Source organism: Cnephaeus nilssonii (assembly GCF_951640355.1).
Source record: "Cnephaeus nilssonii genome assembly, chromosome: 14".
Taxonomy (NCBI): Eukaryota; Metazoa; Chordata; class Mammalia; order Chiroptera; family Vespertilionidae; genus Cnephaeus; species Cnephaeus nilssonii.
Genome location: NC_137085.1, coordinates 77,024,577 through 77,050,868, shown reverse-complemented (window position 1 = coordinate 77,050,868; position 26,292 = coordinate 77,024,577). Strand labels below are relative to the sequence as shown.

Here is a 26,292-nt window from a genome sequence, read left to right as displayed (position 1 = left end):
CCGAACGCTGCCTGGAGGATGGGCACTCTTTTCCACGTGGAATTGGGCTAATGGTGCTTATTTTTCTTCAGGGTGTGTATTTATTTCACTGTTTCACACCATTTGTCAATTTCTAAGCAGTTAATAATTTTTAAGCCTCTTTCAGATGTGTGTATATAGTACAAGTGTGTTTGATTTCCTGTGGTCTCTCTACATTTAAACAGTCTGAGTGATGGCATGTGTGACATGCCAATTTTAAGCTCCAAACCCAAACTGAAGCCTTTGATTCTTTAGCAAAAACCCGTGGACGGCCTTGCACCGGGCTGCCTGCCTCTGCTCGGGGCGGCGGCTCTGTCCGGGCCCCTGCGGGGCCAGTGGCCTCCTGAGGGGGTACCCTGCGTCGCAGCCCCGCAGCCCCGGCAGCAGGCCGCGGGGCCCAGGGCCGCCGTGCCATTTGGGGCAGTTTCAGAGACTAAAGGTGTCCCTTCAGAACGGCGAATCGGGATCATTTTATGGAAGAGGGCGTGGCAGAGTGGCGTCCGGCACGTGGACAGTTTGGGCTGGAAGCAGCAGTGACAAGGAGCTCCCCAAAGGGGTGTGAACGCATGGGCCCTTCGCGCCGTGTCCCTGTGGCTGCCGGGAGCGAGGGCAGCGGCGCTGCAGGTCTGTGGCCGCGGCTGCTCCCCGGGCGCCTGTGCTGCGGGCCTGCGGGTGGGAGGGCGGCCAGACCTGGGCCCGCAGTGTAGGCAGCCACGCTGACGGAGCTGAGCCGCTGACGGGAAGAACTTGGTGCCTGATTCCATCGAAACCCACTCGTGCTTCCTTTTTACACCTCAGCTGCTTCGAGCAAGGTCTCCTCGTAAGAGGGCTTTGAAATGTCAGGGTCATCTTTAGTTCTGTTTCTCTTGTAGGAGAGACAAGTGGGGTGACCTAATATTGAATTATAAACTTTCAAAATTGTGACAAGTACACATAACGTAAAATTTACCATTTTAACCATTTTTTAAAAAAATTTATTTGAGCCCAGCCAGTGTGGCCCAGTGGTTGAGCGTCGACCTCTGAACCAGAAGGTCTTGGTTCTATTCCCGGTCAGGGCACATGCCCAGGTTGTGGGCTCCATCTCCAGTAGGGGGCGTGCAGGAGGCAGCCGGTCCATGTTTCTCTCTCGTGGTTGATGTTTCTGTCTCTCTCTCCCTCTCCCTTCCTCTCTGAAATCAACAACAAAAATTAAAAACTTGACTTGAGAGAGAAAAACATGGATGTGAGAGAGAAACATCGGTCAGCCACCTCCCACCTCCCACACGTGCCCCGACGGGATCGAACCTGTGAGATGACACGCCACCCAGCCGAGTCTCACACTCCAGGGCCCATTTCCACCCTTTTGAAGTGTCCAGTTCAGTGGCATTGAATACGTTCACACTGTTGTGCAGCCATCACCATCCCCCATCTCCACAGCCTTTCATCCTGCAAAACTGAGACTGCCCATTAAGCACTAGCCCTCCGCCTCCCAGCCCCTCGCCCACCACCCACTTCCTTTCTGTGTGAGCTGGACTTCTTTAGATGCCTCACGGAAGTGAAACCGTATTTGTCCTTTGAGCTGGCTTCCCCCAGCGCCGGTCCTGGGTGCACCACGTGGCGGCAGGTGCCAGCCTGGCCGCCTTTCTGAGCTGCAGACTAGTCCGCGGTGTGTGCGCCCGGTCCTTCCACCGGCTTGATGCATGACCTCGGTCCCTCCGGAGGCTGTTCTGTCAGACTCACCCCTGACGTCACATCCCCCCACCCCCCAGGGTGGGGGCCCAGTCCAAGCCCACTCGCAGGTAGAAGTCTAAAAGGAGAAGCGGAAGGGAAGGACTGGGTTGAGTAAAGAGCAGGGTCAGTGGAGGCCCACATGGTTCCTAGGCTGTCATTCACTGGACCACCCTTCCTCCCGTGTTTGGTTCGGGCCCAAGTCTTCCTGCTGCCTTCCCAGGGGAGCAGACCAGCTCTGCCTTTGCCCGTGGTGTCGGGGAAAAGGTTGCAGTAACGATGCGCACCCCTGCCCTTGCAGTCGGGCAGATCTGTCCTTGGCCGCTGGCGGAAGACGGGCCTGGGCCAGGAGGGGTGAGCTGGTGAAGAAATGCTTCAGTTCTGACTGTTCAGACTGCTGGGGCCTGGGTCTGGGGCGACCTGCTGACTAGCCCAGTGATGGACTTCTCGCCTCCCACGCTGCTCCGTCCGCTCGGATCAGCGAAAGGCCCACGTCTCCGGTTGCATCCAGTCCAACGCCACAGAAGCCCCTGGGCCGCGCCCTGGCCTCCCCCCTCCCAGCGCCCCCCCACCCCGGTGCTCTGTGGCCAGGGGGCGTTTGGAGCGGTGCCTGCCCCGCACTGACCCTGTGCTCGGTGGCAGGGGGCGTTTGGGGGGGGGGGGGTGCCTGCCCCGCACTGACCCCGTGCTCGGTGGCAGGGGGCGTTTGGAGGGGGTGCCTGCCCCGCACTGACCCTGTGCTCGGTGACAGGGGGCGTTTGGAGGGGGTGCCTGCCCCGCACTGACCCTGTGCTCGGTGGCAGGGGGCGTTTGTGGGGGGTGCCTGCCCCGCACTGACCCTGTGCTCGGTGGCAGGGGGCGTTTGTGGGGGGTGCCTGCCCCGCACTGACCCCGTGCTCGGTGGCAGGGGGCGTTTGGGGGGGGGGGGTGCCTGCCCCGCACTGACCCCGTGCTCTGCTCTCTTGCGCAGGGGATTCGGAGGCGCCTGACCCCAACGACCCTTCCGGACACCTGGACGGACACGGCAGCCCCGTTCCAACCCCGAAAGGTAACCTGGCAGGTGCTCTTGCACGCAGGCCTGGGGCAGTGCTTCCCGGGGCCGCCATCTGTACTCAAGGCTTGCTGCCGCACTGCGGGCCCGGTGCCCCGGGATGGCACTGCCCCGGGGTGCCACCATGCCCCTCCATAGCTTTCTCCTCACACTGCACACTGTGGGAGCTGGTGGTGGGGGCAGGGGCAGGTGGGTAACCGCTGCAGGGAGGGAGGGCCGTAGGGCAGGGGACTCCTGGCTTGGCCACTGCGTCTCCTGCTGACAGGTGGCCGTCCGTCTCCTGGGGTTACTCTCGATGTGACTGTCCAGAGTGACGCTGGGCTGGGGAAGCGTTCGTAGGAAGAAACGTCATTTTTGATGCTTACGTTCTGGAGCTATTTCTCAGTCGACGAAGCCGCAGTTCAGGTCAGACAGCCCTCGCCCGTCTGCTGACAGCCCCGTCTGTGCTCTCGGGATTGAGGCCCGGGTGGGCTCTGCCTGGGGGCGGGGCTGGGAGCCGGGGTCCTGGGAAACTGTCAAGGCCTGCAATTAGGGATTGTGGGGAGAAGCCCAAGGAAGGGATGAGGTCGCTGAGTGGAAGGAAAGCGGGTGCATCTTGGTGTGGGGACAGGAGGTTGCACGGAGGTGACATTTGCTAAGAGATGATGGGAGGGGTGTGTCCAAGGCCACGAGGACTCAGTGCCTCGGGCAGCTGAGTGAGGTGGGGCCCTGGGCCGGGTTGGCTGAGGTCCCAGTGGCTCGCAGGGGCCAAGCCTGTGTGGCCCCGCACTGCGGCCGTCAGCCCTGCACGCAGACCAAATGAGGTGAGGACCCAGTTCCTCGGTCCTCCCTGCTGCATGGTAAGTGCCCGGTGGCCCCACGTGGCTGAGGAATGGTGATGGCAGCCCAGACCTAGAAATTTCCATCGTCACAGAGAGGTCTGCCAGGCAGCTCTGGGAGAGCGCACACAGCTCCTCCGACGGCAGGAGAGATTCCGCCTCCCGGCCCTCCCCCTCGCCCGTGGAAGGGTCCCGGCAGGATGTGGGGCCTCCCCCTCGCCGCATGGAAGGGTCCCGGCGGGATGTGGCAGGCCTGGTTTATGCTCTGAAGCCGCAGGCGGCGCTGGGGGAAGTGGCGGGGAAGGAGGAGCAGGCAGGAAGGAGTGGGCTGGGTGGAGAAAGTGGACAGACGTCAGTGAAGGGCTAAGATCCCTTCTGTAGTCATTCTGTAGCCTCTCGCGTTCCCCTCGGAGAGCGTGCTGCCCCCAGAGTGCACCTGGGCTGGGGCAGGGGCAGGGAGGAGCCAGCAGTGGGTGGAGCACCGCCGGCCACCACGTTTCTCACCCGGAGAGTCACAGCTGGATGGAAGAGCAAGCTGATGGGGCACAAGGACTGGGCTGGGGTCATCGTGACCTCGCTCGCTGGCTCGCAGGCAACCCGGCTGCTTGTGGGAGGCGTCTGTCAGGGCAGAGACGTGTCCCCACGGAGCCAAGGCCGAGCTTGGGAGCCTGTGGGACGCTGGGCTGGGGACGCGTTCTTAGGAAGAGAGGTCATTTTTGATGCTTACGTTCTCACCTGCCCTCAGCTGCAAGCATCGCTCCGTCAGAGCCGTGCTCAGGCGCTCCTGGCCACCCTGTGGATAGCTGAGCTGAGCTGTCCTCTGCTCGTCGGGACTCGGCTCCTCCTGTTTGGCAGGCCCGCATGTGGCCGGGCAGTTCTGGCGGGGCTTCCAGGCAGTTTGGGAGCCTGGACTTGCCCACCGCACAGAAACATCAAGCAGAGGCTCAGCGGCCGAGAGGCTGTGTGTCCCGGATAACGTCGCTTCATTGTAACTGATGAGGTGCCGTAGGAGCAGATGATAAAATTGGTTTCATTATACGTTGTTTCACCTAAAGCCGCAGAGGTTATCCCGTGAGGACTTCCTGTACCAGAGGAAGCCGAGAGCCTGAGCAGGCTGGCCTTGCCCTGCGGGCAGCGGTCTGAGGGGGTGGCCGGAAAGCAGACCTGGACGGAGGGTGGCCCGCCCTCCTGTGTGGCAAGGGCTCTGCTCGGGCCCCCGCCCCCCCATTGGAGGGATGAGCGGCCTGGCGGTGCTCGCTCAGAGGCCGTGGCTGGACGCTGCCACTTGTCCTTGCAGTTGTGATCGGTGCCTGTGTGCCCGTCACTTTCCAGGCATGGCTGCCTCCGCAGCCCCGGAGCCCCGGGGCCCATGCTTCCCGGGCACCCAGTTCTCTGGTTCTTGGGGAGCCTCCTCCTGGGGTCCCGCCTCCTCCGCACCCCCAGCGGCAGAGGGACTGCTGGCGGTGCCAGGCGCCGACCCCTGCGCTTTCCTGCTGGCAGAGCGGCTGGGAGGTGCTGGCGGCACATCTGGCTTACGTCATGGATTACAGCGATGCCAGCCGAGTGGATGGCACGAGCCTCAGCTTCCTCCAGGGCCAGCCGGGCCTCTGTGAAGCGCAGGCGGCAAGGGTGCCGCCGCCGAGCAGATCGGGGGCGAGGGACTGGGGCCAGTGGAAGGAGCATTTGTGCTCAGATCCCTGCGCCAGGATTGAGCACCTGGCGTGTGCGTGTGGGTGGCACTGAGAGAGACCTGAGCCTACTTCAGAGGGCGCGGGCGCGGCGGGCATGTGATGCCGAGCTGCGGGTTTGCTGCGAGTGTCCGCACCGTGGCGTGGCACCGTCGGCCCCGGGTCGGCGCTGTGCTAACGGGCTAGGCACTTAGCAGCAGTTTTGTGTTTCTTGTTACATTAGGTACATTATTTTATTGTTACTACAAAAGCATACATTTGGCCTGGAAACCGTTTCCTCATCTGTTCCAATGCATATGCCCCCATCCCGGGTTCTGTAAAAGCAGCACTGGCGTGTTCGTGGGAGTGGGCCGTTGTGGAGAGGCCGTGGGGGTGCTGTCCGCCCGCAGCCTGCACATGCCCGCACGCTGACCCTCGTGCTGACTGGAGGGAGGGCCGCCGTCCCCGGAGGAGGGTGGCTGTGCTCCAGGTGACCTCAGAGCATCTGAATGGACAGAGAAAGCAGCAATCACCGGGGTCACCGTGTTGGCATGGGAACGAAGCCTGTTCTCTGCCTCCCGAGAGCAGGTTCCCGTTCAGGTAGGATGTATGGATCGATTAGCGTACGTGTTGGGTGCATATCTGGTTTATTATGGAAGTTTGTGTGTGCGTGTGCGTGTGTGTGTGTGTGTGTGTGTGTGTGTGTGAGAGAGAGAGAGAGGGGGGAGGGGGAGAGGGGGGAGAGATTGTTTCCTGGAGTTTGTATAGATGAGGGTCTCCGCGGCTGATGGGGTAAAACTGAGACCAGCACCCTAACTGCAGACACGGCATTAGTTCTGTGATGGGAATGTGGCCTGGCCTAGCTGGAGCCTGGCCCTGTCCCCCCGCCCCCCGCGCGTCCCCTGCTGTGGAGCAGCCGGTGGAGTGTGCAGAGGCCCAAGCCTCCCCCCCTCCTGGGCCAGGGCTCCCGTGGGTCGGCTCTGGCTCTGTCCCTCCGAGGGGAAGGCCGTTAGCCCCGACCTGCTGGCTGCGGGTTTGCAGGCCCTTGGGCTCTCCGAGGTGGACAGAGGGAACGGTGCTGGGAGGAAGCGTCACCCCACGGGTTGGTTTCAAAGCGTGCCCAGCACTGCGGTCGCGGCCAGGGCCTGGACAGCGCGGGGGAGAGTGGGGCCTTCTAGCTCATCTTCCCAAGTGCCCCCTCTCCCCCCAGGCAGCTTCTGCTACCAAAGCCGCAGCTGGGACAGTGTCGTGGCATCTGGCAGCCGCTGCCGTCGCTGCTGAAGTGACGCAAGGCAGGGGTTCTTCCTTCTCAGCTCGTGGTCCATGGTGCTGCCACGGCTATTCACGTCGCTTGTCTTATGGCAGCTGCGGGGGCGGGGGCGGGGCGCGCTGTCCCTGTCCCTTTGCGAGGCTGAGTGTCACCCTGAGCCTGGGCAGTCTCCTTCCCTGCCTCAGTTTCTGCCAGAGCGCAGCCCCGCAGACCCAGTGTCCCGAGGCTGGGAGCCCATGCCCCGGGCTGCTCCCCTGGAGCTCCGAGGAGCTGCCCCGGCCTCTGTGTTGCTGGCCACCCCTGCCGCCTGGCTGGGCGAGCACCCCCCCTCTGTCTTGTCACCTGCCTCTTCTCGGTGTGCCTGGGCCCAAATGTCCTCCTGCAGGACCCCGTGTGACTTCACTTTAACCCGAGGCATCTGCAGTGACCCTGCTTCCAAACACGGTCCCGCTCACAGGTCCCAGGACCAGAACTGCACCCAGCGCACGGCGGGCTCGCCCAGCACCCTCCCCACGCGCAGGCGCGCTCGGCACGTGTCTCCCCTCAGGGCGTGCGGTTCTCCGTTCCTCATTCCTCGGACCCGCTCTTGGTCTCACACCCTCTGCTCCTGCCCCGTGGCTCCCCCTTTTTGTGCCGGGCCCTGTGCAGCCACCGGACGCTGCAGGAGCCTGCCACACCCAGGGTGGGGTGACCGGAACGTGCGCCAGGAGAGCAGCTCCGTGCCTCCTGTGGCCCAGGGTCTCCGGCCACCGCCCTTCCCGGCGGTTGTGTGTTTGGCTGCCCACTGATTAGATTAAACCCCGGGCCCTTGCTTCCCTTCATTGATAAGGCTTCCGTACCCCTCAGACCTCACACACTGAGTACCCCGACCAGCTGGGGCGAGCGGGCCGTCAGCGGATGAAGAGTCACTAGGCGTGACCTGTCGGGAGGCAGGAGGGGCCCCTGGGCAGGCCCTCCGTCCCCCGCTCCGGTGTTTCTCTGTCCAGGACTCCCCCCCACCCCCGCCCCGGGGTGAGCAGCAAGCGGCCTGGCGGCAGAGGAGAGCTCGGCAGCTGCAGCTCTTACCCGTCCTCTGCTGGGAGGAAGGGACCCTCTGGGCGATTAAAGGGGAGACTTGGCTCTCTCCGACCCCACGGAGTGCTGGCTGCACCCACAGAGGCCAGTTCCCAGTCACCAGGCCTGGCTCCTCTGGGCTGCTCGGTCGTGTCTGCAGGTTGGGGGGCCAGATGCAGAGGTCGGGGGCCGCATGCAGAGGTCAGGGGGCCACGTGCAGAGGTCGGGGGCCGCGTGCAGGCAGCCTCTGGGAGCGAGGGGAGAGCTTAGGGGCTCAGCACCCCCTCACAGGTGCACACGAGGAAAGGAAGCCGTGTGGTTAGTGCTAGCTGCGAATTAACCAGGGAGCGAGCAGGGCTTCCGGCCTCAGAGAGCTGGCCTTCTAGCTCTCGTTCTGGCCGGCAGTGAATGAATGGCAGTCACAAGTGATGGCCACAGGACTCGGCCACCCTCCCCCTTAAATGACATGCCAGTGCTCAGTCATGAGTCAGCGATCTCCGTGCTTCGGGGAACTCTCTCTCTCGAGAGGGGGAGGCTGCCTGGAGCCAGGAACGGGAGGGAACCAATGTGCCAGGCGGGGTACCAGGACAGGAAGCACTGAGGGGCCCCCACTCGCTGGCAGCCTCGGAGACCCGCCCAGTTACCCAGGGAAAGCTCTCCGGGAGGCAAAGGACTGGGCTCGGCAGGTGTCACGCAGGTTGAGGAGGGCTGCCCAGCAGTGACAGGAGTCGTTGCTAGGTGGCCCTGGGGCTGACGGGACTCTCTGCAGGCTGGGCTCGGGTGCTGGGCCAGCTCCCAGAATACACGCTCCCTCGGGGGCCCCAGGACCAGCACGCTCCCGAGTGAGGGGACATGAGAGACACTCACGGCTCTGATCCCCGGGAACTGGATGCATTGCATCTCCTTCAAGCAGGAGAAAGAGAGGTTGGGACAAAAGTCAAGGTTGGTTTTAGGAAGATGAAGGCATTTGCATTTGCACCTCACACAGGCCTGTGCCGGTCAGCCTGCTCAGAGGAGCCCTGGGTTTGAACTTCAAGCCAGAGGGGACCCCAGGGGGTCACAGAGGTGCAGATGAGCCTCCACAGGAGAGGAGACGGGGGCTGCTGTCCACTCACCCCTCAGCCCAGGGAGGCGCCTCAGCCCGGCTCCTGGCGGGAAGCACAGCCGTTTCCCCGTGGGAACCAAATGTGCATGAGCACACGCTGTGGGGTCCCAGGGGAACTCCCAGGGCCGGCCACGGGCACCCAGGCCTCGGCTCCTCAGGAAACCAGCCCCACGGGACTGCGGGCACACGCGAGAGGCCCCGCCCAGGTGGCGGGTCAGCAGACGGACGGGGGGGGGGGGGGGGGGCGGGAGGGGGAACGGCGGCGGAGAAGCAGCCTTCGTGAGGTTGGGAGAGAACTGCCTGCCGCCGGCGGAGGCTCACATCGGACGTGGGGTTGTGGCGACGGCACCGGCCTGAGGAGCTGAAGGGGAGCACATCGCAGTGTCTGAGATGGCGGAGAGAAAGGCAGGCGGGAAAGTGGCCCTTCCAGAGGGGCGTCAGCGACCCACGAGGCCGCGGGACGGCGGGACCCAGAACAGCAGCGTGTGGCCGGCGGGCGCCTGCCCAGGTGGGCGCTGCTCGAGGGTGAGAGGGCAGCACTTACACCCACCCCGTGTTTCAGCTCCTGTGCCCGCCCTGCCCCAAGGAGGCGCGGGACCAGGAGAGCCGGGCACGAGGAAGGGGAGCCCAAGCGGGGTTGACAGGAAAGGACTGGTCAGCCGGTCAGCGGGTCCAGGTGGCTGACAGTGACAGCCGTCAATAACAATGACCATGGGAGGCAGCAGCTCAAAGCTGTAACAGTAGAAAATAGGAAAGAAGAATCAAGAGGCAAAATATACACATTGAAAGCAAAACTCATCACTTAAAAACGAACCGATTCACACAGGGTCTCATAAACTGTGTTACAGTTCATGTTTTTGTAAAATTCACGTGTTATATATAATCATAAACAGGTTTTTAAATTAAAAATGAAGGGTAGTGCTGGGTTAACCAAAAGTACTACATTAATGTCAAACGAGATAGTCCTGTAGACAAAGCCTTAATGGTGCTATCAGACCAGATGAAGTCGTAAACCTGAAGTTATTGCACTCAGCAACTCAGCGTGACACAAGTCTCATAGCTGGCTGGTAAATACAGAATCAGTTGACGTAGATTTCATTGAGACTAATAGAAAAGCATATTAAAAATTGGAACAACACAGTTGACCAGCTTCATCTTATGGGACGTACTGGAATACAGAATGCCTGCACTGAGCCATCGGTCAAACGTGGGCCATCCAGGAACGGCTGCCGCTCCGGGCTCAGCAGACCTGAGTGGCACCGAGGCACCCGCCGCCCAGGCTGTGCCGGCCGCATTGCAGAGGAGACCTCAGATGCAGGCCATTAAACACGGGCTCATGCCAGCAAAAGTGCAAACAGCTCACCGCACCCCGATTGGAAAATGGATAAAGAAATTGGGGTTGGTGTACAGGGGACTATTATACAATCTATAATAATAAAAGTGTAATATGCTAATTAGACCAGACATCCTTCCAGACGAAGCCGGGGCTGCGAGGGAAGACTGGGTCCCAGGTGCCTGCCGGTGGCTGGAGAGAAGCCCGGGTCCCGGGTGCCAGAGGGAAGCCGGTGCCGGCAGTGGAGGGAAGGAAGGCCTACTCTTGCACGAATTTCGTGCATCGGGCCTCTAATAATTAAAATAAGTGAACTACATCAACATAGACAAATCCAAAGGTGACTGAGTGAAAAAACATCAAACAACTAGCAAAGATGTTCTTTCAGGGGAAAGTTTTAAAAATATAAAGTAATTCAGCCATGATTGGAATAGTGTGTACTGCTCTCTGGAGAGGGAGGGAGAAGTAAGGGAAGTGGTGTTAGTTGCATTGTAGAACGTTTTATTTTTTTAAGTGTTGGAAGTCAAATATGGTGAAACGTTTGCATAAAATCTTGATATTGTGTACATGGGTACTATTATATTAATACCTGTATTTTTTGTATATTAGCAAATTGCAACATTTCAGTATTAAATTGTTAAATCAAAAAGAATTGCTATTGAACAAAACTGTTAGGCAGAAGGCCACCTGAGCGTCATGGGTTTTGAAAGTGATCGGCGATATTGTTATTTGAAGAAGATGCCGACCTCGGAAGTCCAAGACAGTTACCTGAGAAGCGATGACAGCCAGTAGGGTAGCTCACGCAGTGACAGGATGAAGGGAAGTGCACGTGCCAGACAGAGGAACGGGCTCCCAGAGGCTGGCGTCCTGGTTCCTGGAACCTGTGGTGTCACTTTCCCACACGGACTTCTCAGATGGGGTTAACGATGGGGAAGCAGATTTGAGATGGGAGACCATCCTGCATGGTCCAGGTGGGCCCAGTGTGATCCCAGAGGTTCCGCTCAGGGTGGCAGGGGTCAGTCACTGGCTGGAGGTGAGGAGCCGAGGCTGGAGTGATGTAGGAAAGGCGGGAGCTGGGTCGGCCGTGGAGACCTCCCGGCGCCCCAAGAGGCAGCAGCCCTGCCTCCTGACCGGAGGACTCTGGCCTCCAGACTGTGAGATAAATTGGTGTCACTTTATGCTACTAAGTTTGTGCTAATTTGTGACAGAGATAAGAAGAAATTAGTACAACATGTAGATATCTAGTAGTTTTCTTCTAAGCCTTAAACCACTTACATGGAAATAGAAATAAAACCGATTCAGCAGAAGCAATGACAGATGCAGAGGACCCCTAGGAAACTGCCTGAAGTGACCGTGAGCGGGGCGAGGAGGTGACCAGCCCTCTGGAGGGGAGGGCTGAACTAGAGAGAGACCTGCCTCCCAGGCCGCGAGGAGGCAGTCTGCGAGTCGCTCCGTCCACACCAGGGGTTCGGTGGGACGTCTCAGGATGATTCTAAATTGAATGTTAGAAACTAGCCTGAAAGAGTAACATTTGTCATCCCTTTTTGTTTAAATCATCACCTGAGGGTATGTTTATTGATTTTAGAAAGAGAGGAAGAGAAGAAAGAGAACCTAAGGATATTTATTAACAACTAGAGGCCCAGTGCACGAAATTTGTGCACAGGTAGGGTCCCTAGGCTTGGCTGGTGATCAGGGCTAATCGGGGCCTTCCGCTGCTGGCCAGGGCCTTCCTTTGTTCCGTGCTGACCCCTGGTGGTCAGCACATGTCATAGCGAGTGATTGAATTCCTGGTCGAACTCCCAAGGGGACACTCTGCATATTAGCCTTTTATATATAGACTAAGGCCTGGTGCACGAAATTCGTGCACGGAGGGGGGGTGTCCCTCAGCCCAGCCTGTACCCTCTCCAATCTGGGACCCCTCGAGGGATGTCTGACTGCCCATTTAGGCCCAATCCCACTGGACAGTTGATTATCCCTCTCACAATCCAGGACTGCTGGCTCCAAACTGCTTGCCTGCCTGCCTTCCTGATTGCCCCTAACCACTCTGCTACTAGCCTGATTGATGCCTAATTGCTCCCCTGCCAGCATGTTTGCCCCCAACTTCCCTCCTCTGCTGGCCCGGTCACCCCTAACTGCCCTCCCCTGCAGGGTTGATCGCCTCCAACTTCCCTCCCTTGCAGGCCGGGTGCCTCCCAACTGCCCTCCCCTGCTGGCCATCTTGTGGTGGCCATCTTGTGTCCACATGGGGGCAGGATCTTTGACCACATGGGGGCAGACATATTGTGTGTTGGAGTGGTGGTCAATCTGCATATTACTCTTTTATTAGATAGGATAGAGGCCTGGTGCAGGAGTGGGGGCCAGCTGGTTTGCCCTGAAAGGTGTCCCAGATAGGGGTGGGGGTTCCCTTGGGGTGTGGGGCAGCCTGAGCAAGGGGCCTGTGGTGGTTTGCAGGCCAGCCATGCCCCCTGGCGACCCAAGCGGAGGCACTGGTATCTGGAATTTATTTACCTTCTACAATTGAAACTTTGTAGCCTGGAGCAGAGCCAAGCCTCCTGCATGCTCCACCGGCAGCCATTTCTGTGGCAGTTAATTCACCTTCTATAATTGAAACTTTGTAGCCTTAAGCAGAGGCCTGAGCCCGGCCAGGGTGTGCGGAAAGCTTTGCTTTCTCCGTTACCGCGGGCAACCCTGGCCTGGTCTCTCCAGCCCCGTGGCTGCCGCCATTCTGTTTGAATTTGTTTACCTTCTATAATTGAAACTTTGTAGCTTGAGTGGAGGCTTAGGCCTGTCAAGGGCAGGCGGAAAGCTTGTTTCTCTCTGTTGCCTGGGAAACCTTGCTCTCGGTGGCTGTAGCCATCTTGGTTCAGTTTATTTGCATACTCGCCCTGATTGGCTGGTGGGCGTGGCTTGGGTATAGCGGGGGTATGGTCAATTTGCATATTTGTCTATTATTAGGTAGGACTAGTGGCCCTGCGCTCGCTGCCTCTTGCCTCAGCTGGCCGCTTCGCCCACCACCGCTCATAGCTCTCCACTTTTCGTAGCTTGCTGCCCCGCCCTCCTGTAGCTCTCCGCCCTCCTGTAGCTCTTCGCAGCTCATAGCTCGCTGCCCCGCCCTCCTATAGCTCTCTGCAGCTCTTAGCTTGCTGCCCCACCCTTCTGATGATCGGTCGTTACTGTCACAGCATAACGACCATTTGCATATTACCTCTTTATCATATAGGACTAGAGGCCCGATGCACGAAATTCGTGCAAGGGGCTTGGCCCTTGCAGCTACAGTGGCTTGCCTTGGCCCTCACAGCCCCGGCTTCATCCGAAAGGTCATCCGGAAGGACATCCAGTCTAATTAGCATATCACACTTTTATTATTATAGACTAGAGACCTGGTGCACAAAATTTGTGCACTCGGTGGTGGGGGACCCTTAGCCTGGCCTGTGCTCTCTCGCAGTCTGGGAGCCCTTGGGGAAGGGGAGCGGGCCTAAGCCGTCAGTAGGACATCCTCAGCGCTGCTACGGAGGCGGGAGAGGCTCCGGCCAATGCCGCTGTGCTCACCAGCTGTGAGCCTGGCTCAGGGCTTCTGGCTGAGCGGGGCTCCCCCTGTTGGAGCACACTGACCACCAGGGGGCAGATCCTGCGTTGAGCGTCTGCCCCCTGGTGGTCAGTGCACATCATAGCGACCAGTCATTCTGCCGTGTGGTCCATTTGCATATTAGCCTTTTCTTATATAGGATAACAATCGTACATAATAACCAGTGTGAATGCCTGACACCTCTCCAGACAGACACCTACCCAGTCTCCCTTGTGGAGGAAAGCCGTCCTTTCAACTTGAAACCACAGCCTCCCACCCGCTCAGCGTGAGAGGGGCCGTCACAGCCTGTGAAACGTCTGGAGAGCCATCGTTGTCTGTCCAGTGGAATCAGGAATAACAGAGACATGCCATCTTTCCACTTCATTTTTAAAAAAGAATCAGGGGCCAGCCAGAAATCCAGCCCAAAGATTCAGAACATGAACATGTTTCACAGTCACTTTCAGACTGAGCTGCTATCTCAGTTTTGTCTGAAGTGAGTTCATCTCCTGATGATTGATTGTCTTGTCTCTAATCTGGTGGGGTTTATGTGTTATGGAATTTTAGCATGTGTGTGTGTTTTGTTAATTCCCACTTGAGGATATGTTTTTGTTGATTTTAGAGAGAAAGGAAGGGAGAGAGAGAAATATCCATCGGTTCCTCCCATATGTGCCGGACTAGGGATCAAACACACACCTAGGCATGTGCCCAGATCCAGGATGGACCCGCGGCCGTCAGTGTGTGGGACCACACTCCGCGCAGCTGAGCCACCGGCCAGGGCTGTGTGTGGCTTTATCTGAGGAGAGAATAATCCCCAGCCCTTGACCTACATCACACACGCACCCACACACACGTGCACCTGCACACATACACGCACACGTGTACACGTACACGCTCACACACACGCATGCGTCACCACGTATACACCCCCAAACATGCCACCTGCACACCTCACCAGCCCCTCACTCTCTCTGGCTCCTCAGGGCCTCGGTTGCCGCTGAGCTTAGGGCAGTGTTTCCAGCCGCGCCCCTCCCCCCCCCATCTGTGTTCGGGGTACTTCCCTGGAGGGTGTGAGCCCTGGATGGTTCTTCCTGCCTTCGAGCACCGGCAGCACACTCAGCCTGGCTTTCTGCCTCCTAGGCCGGTGGCTAGCTGCCTCCGAGGGCGTATTCTGGTGGCAGGAGGAAGGACGGACTTCCTGAGCGTGAATGTGCATCGTAAGTTAGTGAGACGAGATGTGGTTCATGTCAGTGAGTTCACCTACTGCCTGGAGTGTACTTGTAACCCCAAGTCCACACTCATGCACCGCTTGTCGCGCACAGACATGTGGGATCGGAGACGTGAATCGCAGCCGCACGCGGCCCAGCGGGGGTTGGAGGAGCGCCGCCGCCTGCCAGCTCCCCGCTAACGAGGCCCTGGAGTCCTGTGACTCCACATGTTGGTGACTTCCCTGTCTAAGAGGCTCAGCACTCAGTAACGGTGCTGAGTGCTGTCCTAAGAGAGAGGCTGCGAGGCCCGTGGAGAAAACCCTCGAGCCAGCCAGCTTCCTCCAGGCGGGAGTGCGGCGTGTGGCTCACAGTGTGTACTAGCTAGGGCACCTCCAAGCAGAACCCCTGAAACAAGGTCCTGCGTGGTTCGGGTGGTGCGTGCTAGGGCCGCAGGCTCAGTCCCAGCCGTGCCTCTGATCCCGATTCCGTGTTCTCGGCAGCACCCCAGGACGGTTCCTGCGGGGCTGTGGGAGCAGGCGCGGGCTGCCGGCACGCGAAGGCCGCCCTCAGCTGGCTCCGGTGACTCTCCTTTGCAGGTTACTTTCTGAACTTCCTGGAGCCGGTGAACAATATCACCATCGTCCAGGGCCAGACGGCGACTCTGCACTGCAAGGTGGCCGGCCACCCGCCCCCGAGCCTGCGGTGGCTGAAGAACGACGCCCCGGTGGTGCAGGAGCCCCGGCGCGTCATCATCCGCAAGACCGAGTATGGCTCTCGGCTCCGCATCCAAGACCTGGACACGACAGACACCGGCTACTACCAGTGCGTGGCCACCAATGGGATGAAGACCATCACGGCCACCGGCGTCCTGTTCGTGCGGCTCGGTGAGTGGGGCAGCCTGGGCCTCGGCTTGCAGCGAGGGAGCTTCACAGCCGCCCGGGGGGAGTCACTGGCAGCCTGAAGAGCACACCCCCCAGCCCGGGACGTCGGTCAGCGTGCCGGGCCCGCACGCCCTGCCCCTCGCACTAGTGAGAACAGAGGAGGGACACGGTGGACACGCTGCACGCAGGACATAATCCCGGTTAGCGGGCAGGTCATAGGCCACGGTCACCCTGCGGGAGGCCCCCACATCGCCTGAGCCCCCACAGGCCTGGCACCTACCGGCCCACAGATCCCTGGCCCGGCAGGGGTGGGGAGCCAGCGTGAAGACAGCTCTGTGCTCTGTGCTGGGTACATGGCTGGGAGGAGTGTGTCCCCCTCGCAGCCCCCTTTTGAGAAGGTCCCTGCAATGCCCCAGCTGTCACAAACCTCAAGCCTCTCTGTCACCGATTAGGAAAACGGGTCTTATGAATCCAGGTTAGATGCGGAGAGAGAAAGAGCAAGACAGTGAAACCTACAAAAGTATGTCCAAAAGCCCTGGCCAGTGTGGATCAGTGGTTAGAGCGTCCGCTCTCACACGAAAGGGTCTCGGGTTCAATTCCCGGTTAAGGGCAGGGACCTGAGTTGCAGGCTCCATCCCAGCCCTCGTGCGGGAGGCAATCAATGGCTGTGTCTCTCTCACATCGATATTTCTCTCTCTCTGTCTCTCCCCTTCCCTTCCACGCTCTCTGAAAAAAATCAATGGAAAAAATACCCTCAAGTGAGGATGAACAACAACAAAAACCACGTAAAACATGTCCAACAGAGAGCGCCCTCCGGGGTGCGGTTCCCCGCTCCTGGCACAACCTCCTGGGGCCAGGGCCTGGCTGAGGCGGCTCCCCCGGGCGCCCTGCGCTACTGCGCCTTCACCGATGCTGGGTTGGAAGGAAGTTTGATTCCAAATCATGAAGCATTAATAACATGTCATTTTTTTCTTTTTAGGTCCCACACACAGCCCAAATCATAATTTCCAGTAAGTATCTGTTTTCCTCAAACCATTCTCGTTCTCTGAGGGTTCCGTTATGTAAGAATCCAGGTTTAAACCCAGCAAGCACATGTTTTTGCTGAATTTGCTGGAAGTTGGCTGGACTTCACTCGGGGATGGCAGTGCGTCTGCTGTGGGCTGGAAAACGATGGCCTGTTCCAGTTGGTGTTAGGAAAAATGTCAAAAAACAGATACTGCCAGTTCCTTTCATCTCACGTGGCCCCCGGGCGCCTGGCAGAGCACCACACAGGGCCGGCCGCGGGGCACCAGCCTGGTCTTCAAACGCATTTGGAACCGGGGGGGCTGTTCTCCCTGAACCCCAGCACCGCCCAGCCAGAGGCACAGCCCCGGGCTCAGAGCCTCGCCAGGTCTGCACGGGCCGTGCACTCGGGCCTTTCCACGCGTGCACCGTGGGGAGTCCCCTCTGGACCCTGCTCTCAGCGTGGCCCTCAGCGTGGCCTGAGAATGGCTCGGCAGGCCTGCGTGCGAGGTTGCAGTGGTGGACTCCTCGTTGCCTCCCAGACGCAGGAGAGCTGCGCCTCCAGTGTTCCGAGGGGACACGCTGTGTGGGCAGCGGCCCCGTTGCACGTCCCTGTCCCCCTGGTGCCGCAGGAACGCCGGCCCACCAGCCGGCACGGGGAGGCCGCTCCCAGCACAGCAGGTGCCCTGGCGGAGAGCAGCTGGGGAGGGGCTGCTCTCGGGCCCTGCCCAGGCCTGCTCCTTCCTCACACATGCGCGTAGTGAGGAAAGACATTGCACAAAGGGAACATCTACGAGGCTTTAGAAAAGACATGTCATTTCAAACGAGTTATTCTTTTCTTTATTTGTATCACTAACTAATTTACAGAATAAGTATATAGCAAACACAGTCTGTTGTAGAGCAGCGGTCTCCAGCCTTTCGGACCTCACGGACCACCAGTGGTTCACAGGCCCCTGGTTGGCGACCGCTGTTATCGAGTATACAAATATGACATACATAATTACAGTGTAATTCACTAAATATATAAATATCAAATACATTTACATAAGTTTTATATAAAAGTTCAACAATATTTTTACACTTACTTTCTTCTCATTTTAAATTATGGGTCAAATCAACACATTTGTCCAAATAATTCGGGCAGTTCTGGCAGAGTGACAGTTCACCGGTCCCGTCCCTCGGGCCTGTGCCCAGGCCCCGTGGCCAGGTGGGTGTGCAGGCGCAGCCTCTCCGCCCTGGGACACGTGGGCCCAGAGAGACACCGCACCACTCGCTCCCTCTTTTGCATACCTGGTAGGATAGTGAACTGCCGGGACACTTTAAATCCCCCTGGCCGCACCCACAGGCCGCCCCGGCACTGGGCGTTCTGCATGTCCACGCCCTCACTGGCCCCGAGGCCTTGTGCCCTGGACCGGGGACAGTCTCCCTCGGGGACTCTGAAGGGCACACCTGTGCACACGTCGCCTCCCTGCCACACCTGAGAGGACCCGCTGCTCCTGTCCCCCATGTAGCCCACGTCTGTCTGCCCGCTCCCTTCCGTCACGCTGTCCCTCTGAGTGCTGGGCACCTGTCACCCTGCCACCCTGAGTGCTCGGCGTGACACCCCGGCTCCTCCTGCCTCTGGCAGTGTCTCTTCATAGTCCTTGCCTGTTGCCCTTACATCATTTTCGGTGATTTTTAATAATTATTCATCTACTTCTTGATAACATAGAAATTTAAATTTTCTGTCACTTGTCAATAATTATATGGGTTTTCATGTGTCTTATTAAGGAACACCCTAAAAATCTTGAAATATTCTGATAGTATTTTGATTGAAATTGTAATGAATTTTTAGATAAATTTGGGGAAAATTAATATTTAATTGAATTGTCAAGGACCACTTCCTTCATGGTTTAAAATGCCCTTTTTTCCCTAACATTTATTTTGAAAAACGTCCAACAAATGGAACAGTAGGGAGTTCTGTAGTGATCATCCAGGCGGATCCTGCCAGCTGGCCCTGCCGTTACGGTACTTCCACCTCCAGCGTCCTTGCTTCTTCCCGCCCGCCTCCACCCGGCAAGCTGTCTTTCACTCACTTCCCAAGGTGCAGATGTCTGTGCACTCCCTGCAGCGTCCCAGCATGGAGATCATTAGCGAGTTCAGTGTCTGCACATTCTGTTTCATTTGTGAGTTAACCTGCATACACTGAAATGCGCGAATCTTAAGTATTCCATTACCGAGGTCCACCCAATGCAGAGACCTCTGCCATCCAACCCTGGCCGGGCCCAGAGAGGCCCATCCCGGGGAGGCCAGGTGACCTAGTCCACGCCCCTCCTCCCCTGCCAGCCACTGTTCTGGTGCTGTTGTGCCGTGGATAGTTCTATGTGTTTTAGAACTCGCAGCCACGCAGCCACAGCACGGAGCCACACGAGCCTGGCTTCCCGCACGGGCTTCGCCTTCAAGAAGCCTCGGGGCTGTGTGTGTCTGCAGGGCACTGTGTCCGCGGGACAGTGCTGCTGGACGCCGGGCCCGCGGGCGCCCACTCCCGCTGGATGAACGTGGTGGACTTCTCACACGGGTGTTCTGTGGACATATAAGCATCTCTGCTGGGGAAGTGCCTGGGTAGAACTGCTGCTTATCGGGTCTGTGCATGCTGCTCTGTAAGAGACACCGCCTTCCCTCGAGGGGCCGCGCCCTGTGCACTCCCGGCGACAGGGAGAGGTTGGGGGCTGCGCGCACTCACAGCAGTTGGTCCGGTCAGTCTTTGTGACGGGAGCCCTTCCGGTGCGTTATTCCGGGAACACTTAAGGTCCCTACACTGTTTGGTAAGTTTTAACTCTTTGTTACTAACTTCTAAAAAATTACTTTGATCGGTCACTTTTAATTTCAAACAAATCTGTTTGACACGGTGGCCCTCCCTCTGAATGCCGTTTTGGCTGCATCCCCTGGCCCAGGGCCACGGGCTTTCCCTTTCCTGTTCTTGTTGAATTTTATCAGTGTATTGGGGAGTATTTTACTTTGGATAATTTGTTAAAGGTTTTCTTTGTGACCAATTAGATGTGTTCAATTTTTGTGAATATGTCCTGTTGTTTCAACGAATAAGTGTTTTCTGGTGGTGGCCACACATACCTTGATTTACATATTAGGTCACGTATGTTAAGTGTGTTATTAAAATCAGCTATTTTCTTTGTCACATGGGTTACAGATATCTGAAAGTATGTGAAAGTCCTCCATGCTCATTCTGGATTTGCCACTTCCCACCAGCTGTCCATTTTTGAAGGTGCCTGCATGTCCTTCAGGCCCGGAGGCTGGAGGCTGCATGGCGTTGCTGTGTGTTGTTTTGAAGTCGCTATTAACGCTTTCCCCTTGAGTTTGCTTTGCCAGAATGATCCTGCCCGCCGCTTTCTCTTCGTTTGCATTTGCGGCCACTTCTCTTATCTTCCTGTTCCGCTTTCCCCGGCCTTTTTGCGTCTGTTTTATGTGGGTCTCTTATAAGTAGCCTATGGCACATGTTTTGGAGGCTGGTAAGGAGGATTTCCAATCTGGAAGCTCAGTTGCTACATGCAGGCTGTTCTCATGTTCACAGATGCGTGCACAGCACTCGTTGCACTGGGAGCCCGCCCCGTGCCGGCGTCTGTGTGCCTGAGAGTGAGGGAGTCTGCTCACTGGCGTCTGCCGGCGCCTCCTTGTCCCGTGGGCGAGAGACCTCGGGGGTCGGAGGCCTGGGACGGATCTGCAGGCGGCACCCTCACTGAGCACTGTCCTCACCCGTGGTTCCAGCAGGTGGTGGTGTCAGAACTTCAAATGTTGCCAATGACTCGGGGTCCAGTAGTAACTTACAGTAATTTTACATTAGATTTGACCAGTCAGTGAAGAACATGTTTTTGTTGGTTTAATGCCCATTGAATTGCCCGTTCACATGCACTTTACCTTCCTTGTTTGAGGATTTCATACCTGCAGATTCTGTTACGTCACCAGTGTCTTTGTACCCCCCAGGCCACGCTCGGAGTTTTCCCGGCACGAACGGAATGTGCAGAGCGCTCACCCAGCGGCGGCCCGGCGGCGCGGGCCTCCTTGCTGGCGGTCTGCTTAGTGTTAGGCTGTTGTGGTGGTTTTGCTGTTGAAATGGCCCCAGCAGGTGCGGAAGCGCAGCCCTGCTCCTGCGGGAGAGGCCAAGGCTGCCGCCTGGAGGGCGCTGTCATGGGCCTCCTCGGGCCCGGGCCCAGCTCCGCTGGCCGGGAGCACAGCGTCAGTGACAGCAGAAGCGCACGGACGGACGGACGCAGGGCTGTGATGGCTGATGAGATGTCGGACCACTGCAGTGAACTGTCTGTTTTTCCACTGGGAGACATGGCTCAGTATTTGCTAATTCGGTGTTTACAGTGTCTTTATAGAAGACTCAAGGCCCAGTGCACGAAATTCGTGCACAAGGGGGGGGGGTGGAGAGGGCATCCCTCAGCCTGGCCTGCACCCTCTCGCAGTCCCGGAGCCCTTGGGGGATGTCCAAATGATGGTTGATTTGCATATTAGCCTTTTATTATATAGGATAACAACCACAAATAACCAGAATGGCCTGTATTTTGTTCATATTTCATTAGGATATTTGTCTTTTCCCTATTGATTTGCAGGAGTTTTAGAATGTCTTCTAGGTATAATTGCTACATAATTTCCTCTGGAAGGGATTTCACTGCTTTCCATATCGAAAGGCTGGCCCTTGGGCACCACCGAGTGAGTGGCGCATGGGGGTCAGCGAGTGGACCGTGGCCTCTGTGGTAGGGGCGCTTCCGGCCCTGCAGATGTGCTTCAGGACTCACTCCATCAGCAGGTCCCTGCCGGAGCCCCAGCCCAGGGTCCTGACGGGAGCGTGTGTGTGCCTCGCTGCACACTGTGGACGGAATGTCCCCCTGCTACTGTGGGTGGCGTTTCCCCCCAAATTCATAAACATGGGACTGTCTTACAGTGAGGGCCTTAAGGAGGTAATTAGGTTACATGAGGTAGGTCCTAAGGGTGGGGCCCTGATCTCTCTCTCTCTCTCTTCCTCACCTGAGCATAAGGCTGGGCCCTGCTCCCTTTGCCACGGGAAGACGCAGCAGGAGGGGGGCATCTGAGAGCTGGGAACGGGATAGACGAGCAGTTTGATGTTGAACTTCTCAGCTGCCAGGGATGTGAGATCAGTGCCTGTGGGTGACCCAGGTGTGGTGTTGGGTAGGGCGGCGCTGCCCAGTGCAGCTGCCTGTTACCGCGTTACTTTCTGAGTCACCTGGACCGCTGCCGGCACTGTTCCAGGCGGTTTTGTCTGCGTCTGTGTCACTGGAGTTGCATGGTCTTTGCGTTTCCTCTGCCAGGTGCAGGGTGGTGCGGAAGTTTTTCTCCTTCGGACATACCAGCTGCGTTGCATGATGGAGTCCCATTGCTAAGTGACTTCACAGCTCCCGACAAACTCCCCTCGGCAGGGGGCTGTCCCTGCAGAACTGTGTGACCGCTAACGGCTGGCAGGTGCGCCTTGTAGGCGAGCGCGCCCGGGGCAGCCGGCTTTCTGTGCCCCGGTTTCTCTCCCCTGGACTGTCTCCGTGGACTGACCTCGCCTCTGTGACGTCTCTGGAAGTGGCCCACGACGGAGACAGAGAGGAAAACAGTGGCCTGGACACAGACCGGCTCCCAGCTCTCTGCTGCGCCCCGGGATCTTGGCGGCCAGGCCTGGGCTGGGCCTCCCCGCGGGCAGTTTCCTAGGAGACGTCCGGCAGCCACAGGCCCAGGGGAGGGGGGCAGCGAGCAGGTGGCGGGGCTGTCCTGTGTGCAGTCCTTGGGTTGGGCTCCCTGCTGTGGGTTCTGAACTTGGACAGGAGTGGCCGGGTGGCTGAGCCCTCCGCTGCTGCCCCTCTACCTGCTGCCCCACGGCCCTGTGGACACGGCATTTGTGGGACATCATGCGTGTGCTGACCGGCAGGGGGGGGAGTTAGGGGTGACCAGGCAGGCAGGTGAGCGATTAGATGTGGGAGGTGGAAATCCTCAAAGGCTCAGGGAGTTCCCACCATTTAAAAATTGTTTCCTTCCACCCCCTGGGGGTGAGGTGAGGGCGTGTGAGTATATGCAGAACAGAAGCTTGAAGAGAGGCTGTTCCCCCACAAACGTGGCTCAGAGACAGCGATTATAGCTCACCCAGGCCGGGTGCGCAATGCCCGGGGTCATTTCCTATTTCATGTGTGGGTTTCATCCTCTGCTCTTCCAAAGAGTGGTTCCTTTTCACGGTTACAGAGCCCGCGCACACGGGGGGATGCCTGGTGGCCTGGAGGAGGGTGTGGGTGTGGGTGTGGGTGTGGGGTGGTGCAGGGCCGGTGCTCCTTGCTGCCTGAGCTGTCGCCTGGGCCAGTTGTGGGTCCCACAGAGCTTCTGTACAATTAAAAGTTATGTTAACTATCGACTTCTGGGAAACCGGAATCTTCCTTGGGGGCGACCTGGCCGGCAGGGGGGGAAGTTAGGGGTGACCAGGCAGGCAGGTGAGCGATTAGGAGCCAGCAGTTCAGGATTGTGAGAGGGATGTCCGACTGCCAGTTTAGGCCCAATCCCGGCAGTCACACATCCCCCAAGGGGTCCCAGATTGGAGAGGGTACAGGTTGGGCTGAGGGGAACCCCCCCCACCTCCGTGCATGAATTTCATGCACCGGGCCTCTAGTTCTACTATATTTGCATTTGCATGTCAATTTTAGAATCAGTATGTCAGTTTCTACAAAAGTGCCTTCTGGGATGTTGTTTAACTTTTAATTTTGAAATAATTTCAGACCTGCAGAAAAGTTGCAGAAGTAGTAATAAGTAGCCCCATTATGCTCTTTACCCAGGTTTACCAATTTTTATATTTTTTCCATTTATTTCCTCAACGCACATCTGCAGTTAGCCACGTGAGAGGATGTCCATCCGTCACACTCCTCTGCCCCTCCGTGCTCCGCCGTGTGCCCCCTAGGTCAGCGCTCATTCCTCGCAGACCTGCAGCCTCAGATTCAGGCTGTGTCTCTGAGTGGCCATTCACTCTCCGAGTTCTTCCGCTGCCCCCGCCGTGCTGTGTGGGTCCCTCCCCCCAGCACAGGACCCCCAGGCCGCTTTAGTGTCAGGTCAGATGGGATAGCACATGGCTCTCTGTCTCGGAGTGGGCAGGGGTGGTTTTTAAAGGCTGAAGCACCAGCTCTGGAATGTCTCTTATTTTGCTGAGTGCAGTTTGCTCTTGTTTTGTGGAGCACATGGCTGTCTGATCAGGAGGCATGTTGGTCTGCCGTGTCCTAGGACATTCTTGTCCAGTATTTTTATCCAGGTGACGCTGGCCTTGTAAAATGAATTAGGAGGTATCCCTTACTCTTTTATTTTCTGAATGAGTTTGTGTAAAATTGCTGATGTTTCTTCCTAAAACGTTTGACAGAATTCACCAGTTTCTGTTATTTGGAGCTAGAGTTTTAATCGTGGGAAGATTTTTTATTACAAACAACTTCAAGTAAGAGATACAGGGCTATTCTGAGTTTTTATTTCTGTTGGCACTAATTTTGATGTGTGTGTTTTTCAAGGAATTTGTCATTTTTTTCTAAGTTGTTGGGTGTATGTTCATATACTTATTATAAGTATATTATCTTATAAGTTCATAATACTTATTATCTTTTAATATTTGTTAGGGTCTTTGGTAATGTCCCCTTGTGCATTCCTGACATTGGTAATGTGTGTTTTCTCTTTTCCTTAATCAGTTTTTCTAGGTGCTAGCAATATTGTTAGGTTTTTTTAAAAAACATCTTTTGGTTTTATTGATTTTTCTATTGTTTTCTACTTAATTGATTTCTGCTTTCATCATTAACATTTTCTTATAATTCAGGATTAATTTTCTTAAGGTGTAAAACCTTATTTAATTTAAGTATTTATAGCTAGTAATAGCTATAAATTAATCTCTGCTTTTTAGCTGCAGGCTATCATGTTTTTATTTTTTATAATTTATATTTTCACATTCCATTTAAAACTAGAGGCCCGATGCACAAAGATTCATGCAAGAATGGGCCTACCTTCCCTTGGCTGCCGGCGCCACCTTTTCGCTCCGGCCCAGAGCCGCCTTTCTGTCTTCCCATGCTGCCCAAAGGCGCAGAGTGGCTGGGGCGGTGCGGAACACCTGCATCATCGCGACAACACAAGCGTCCCACTCTGCCCCCGCCGCTCGGTGTGCAAATTAACCCGCCATCTTTGTTGGGTTAATTTGCATACTCACTCCTGATTGGCTGGTGGGTGTCACAAAGGTACGGTCAATTTGCATCTTACTTGTTTATTAGTGTAGATTATATTTAATTTTCCTTGTATTTTCTTTTTTGAGCCAAAAGGTTATCTAGAAATATGCTGTTTAATTTCCAGATATTTGGAGAATTTCTAAATATATTTTGTTATTGATTTCGAATTAACTTCTGTGTGATCAGAGATTTATGGTTTCAGTTCTTTTCAACTTATTACTGTGTGGTGAGCAAGAGCACGTGGTCCTTCCGGGTGAGCGCAAGCGTGTGGTCCTTCTGGGTGTACGTGAGCGCATGGTCCTTCTGGGTGAGCGTGAGCAGTGGTCCTTCTGGGTGAGCGTGAGCGCATGGTCCTTCTGGGTGAGCGTGAGCAGTGGTCCTTCTGGGTGTACGTGAGCGCATGGTCCTTCTGGGTGAGCGTGAGCAGTGGTCCTTCTGGGTGAGCGTGAGCAGTGGTCCTTCTGGGTGAGTGTGAGCGCATGGTCCTTCTGGGTGAGTGTGAGCAGTGGTCCTTCTGGGTGAGTGTGAGCAGTGGTCCTTCTGGGTGAGCATGATTGCGTGGTCCTTCTGGGTGAGCGAGAGCGCGTGGTCCTTCTGGGTGAGCGTGAGCAGTGGTCCTTCTGGGTGTACGTGAGCGCATGGTCCTTCTGGGTGAGCGTGAGCAGTGGTCCTTCTGGGTGTACGTGAGCGCATGGTCCTTCTGGGTGAGTGTGAGCGCGTGGTCCTTCTGGGTGAGTGTGAGCAGTAGTCCTTCTGGGTGAGCGTGAGCAGTGGTCCTTCTGGGTGTACCTGAGCGCGTGGTCCTTCTGGGTGAGCGTGAGCAGTGGTCCTTCTGGGTGAGCGTGAGCGCATGGTCCTTCTGGGTGAGTGTGAGCAGTAGTCCTTCTGGGTGAGCGTGAGCGCATGGTCCTTCTGGGTGAGTGTGAGCAGTAGTCCTTCTGGGTGAGCGTGAGCAGTGGTCCTTCTGGGTGTACCTGAGCGCGTGGTCCTTCTGGGTGAGCGTGAGCAGTGGTCCTTCTGGGTGAGCGTGAGCAGTGGTCCTTCTGGGTGTACGTGAGCGCATGGTCCTTCTGGGTGAGTGTGAGCAGTAGTCCTTCTGGGTGAGCGTGAGCGCATGGTCCTTCTGGGTGAGTGTGAGCAGTGGTCCTTCTGGGTGAGCGTGAGCAGTGGTCCTTCTGGGTGAGCGTGAGCAGTGGTCCTTCTGGGTGAGCGTGAGCAGTGGTCCTTCTGGGTGTACGTGAGCGCATGGTCCTTCTGGGTGAGTGTGAGCAGTAGTCCTTCTGGGTGAGCGTGAGCAGTGGTCCTTCTGGGTGTACGTGAGCGCATGGTCCTTCTGGGTGAGCGTGAGCAGTGGTCCTTCTGGGTGAGCGTGAGCAGTGGTCCTTCTGGTGA

The 26,292-nt window shown here is 57.1% G+C and overlaps 1 protein-coding gene across 1 annotated transcript in view; it reads left to right on the top strand.

The window, feature by feature from the left end:
* ROR2 (receptor tyrosine kinase like orphan receptor 2) overlaps positions 1-26,292 on the top strand; it is a 200,724-nt gene that overhangs the window by 148,814 nt on the left and 25,618 nt on the right. Inside the window, exons 2-4 of the mRNA XM_079789753.1 lie at positions 2,696-2,773; positions 15,386-15,673; positions 16,650-16,680. Of these exons, the coding sequence (XP_079645879.1) occupies positions 2,696-2,773; positions 15,386-15,673; positions 16,650-16,680 (397 nt within the window). The remainder of the gene's footprint in view (positions 1-2,695; positions 2,774-15,385; positions 15,674-16,649; positions 16,681-26,292) is intronic.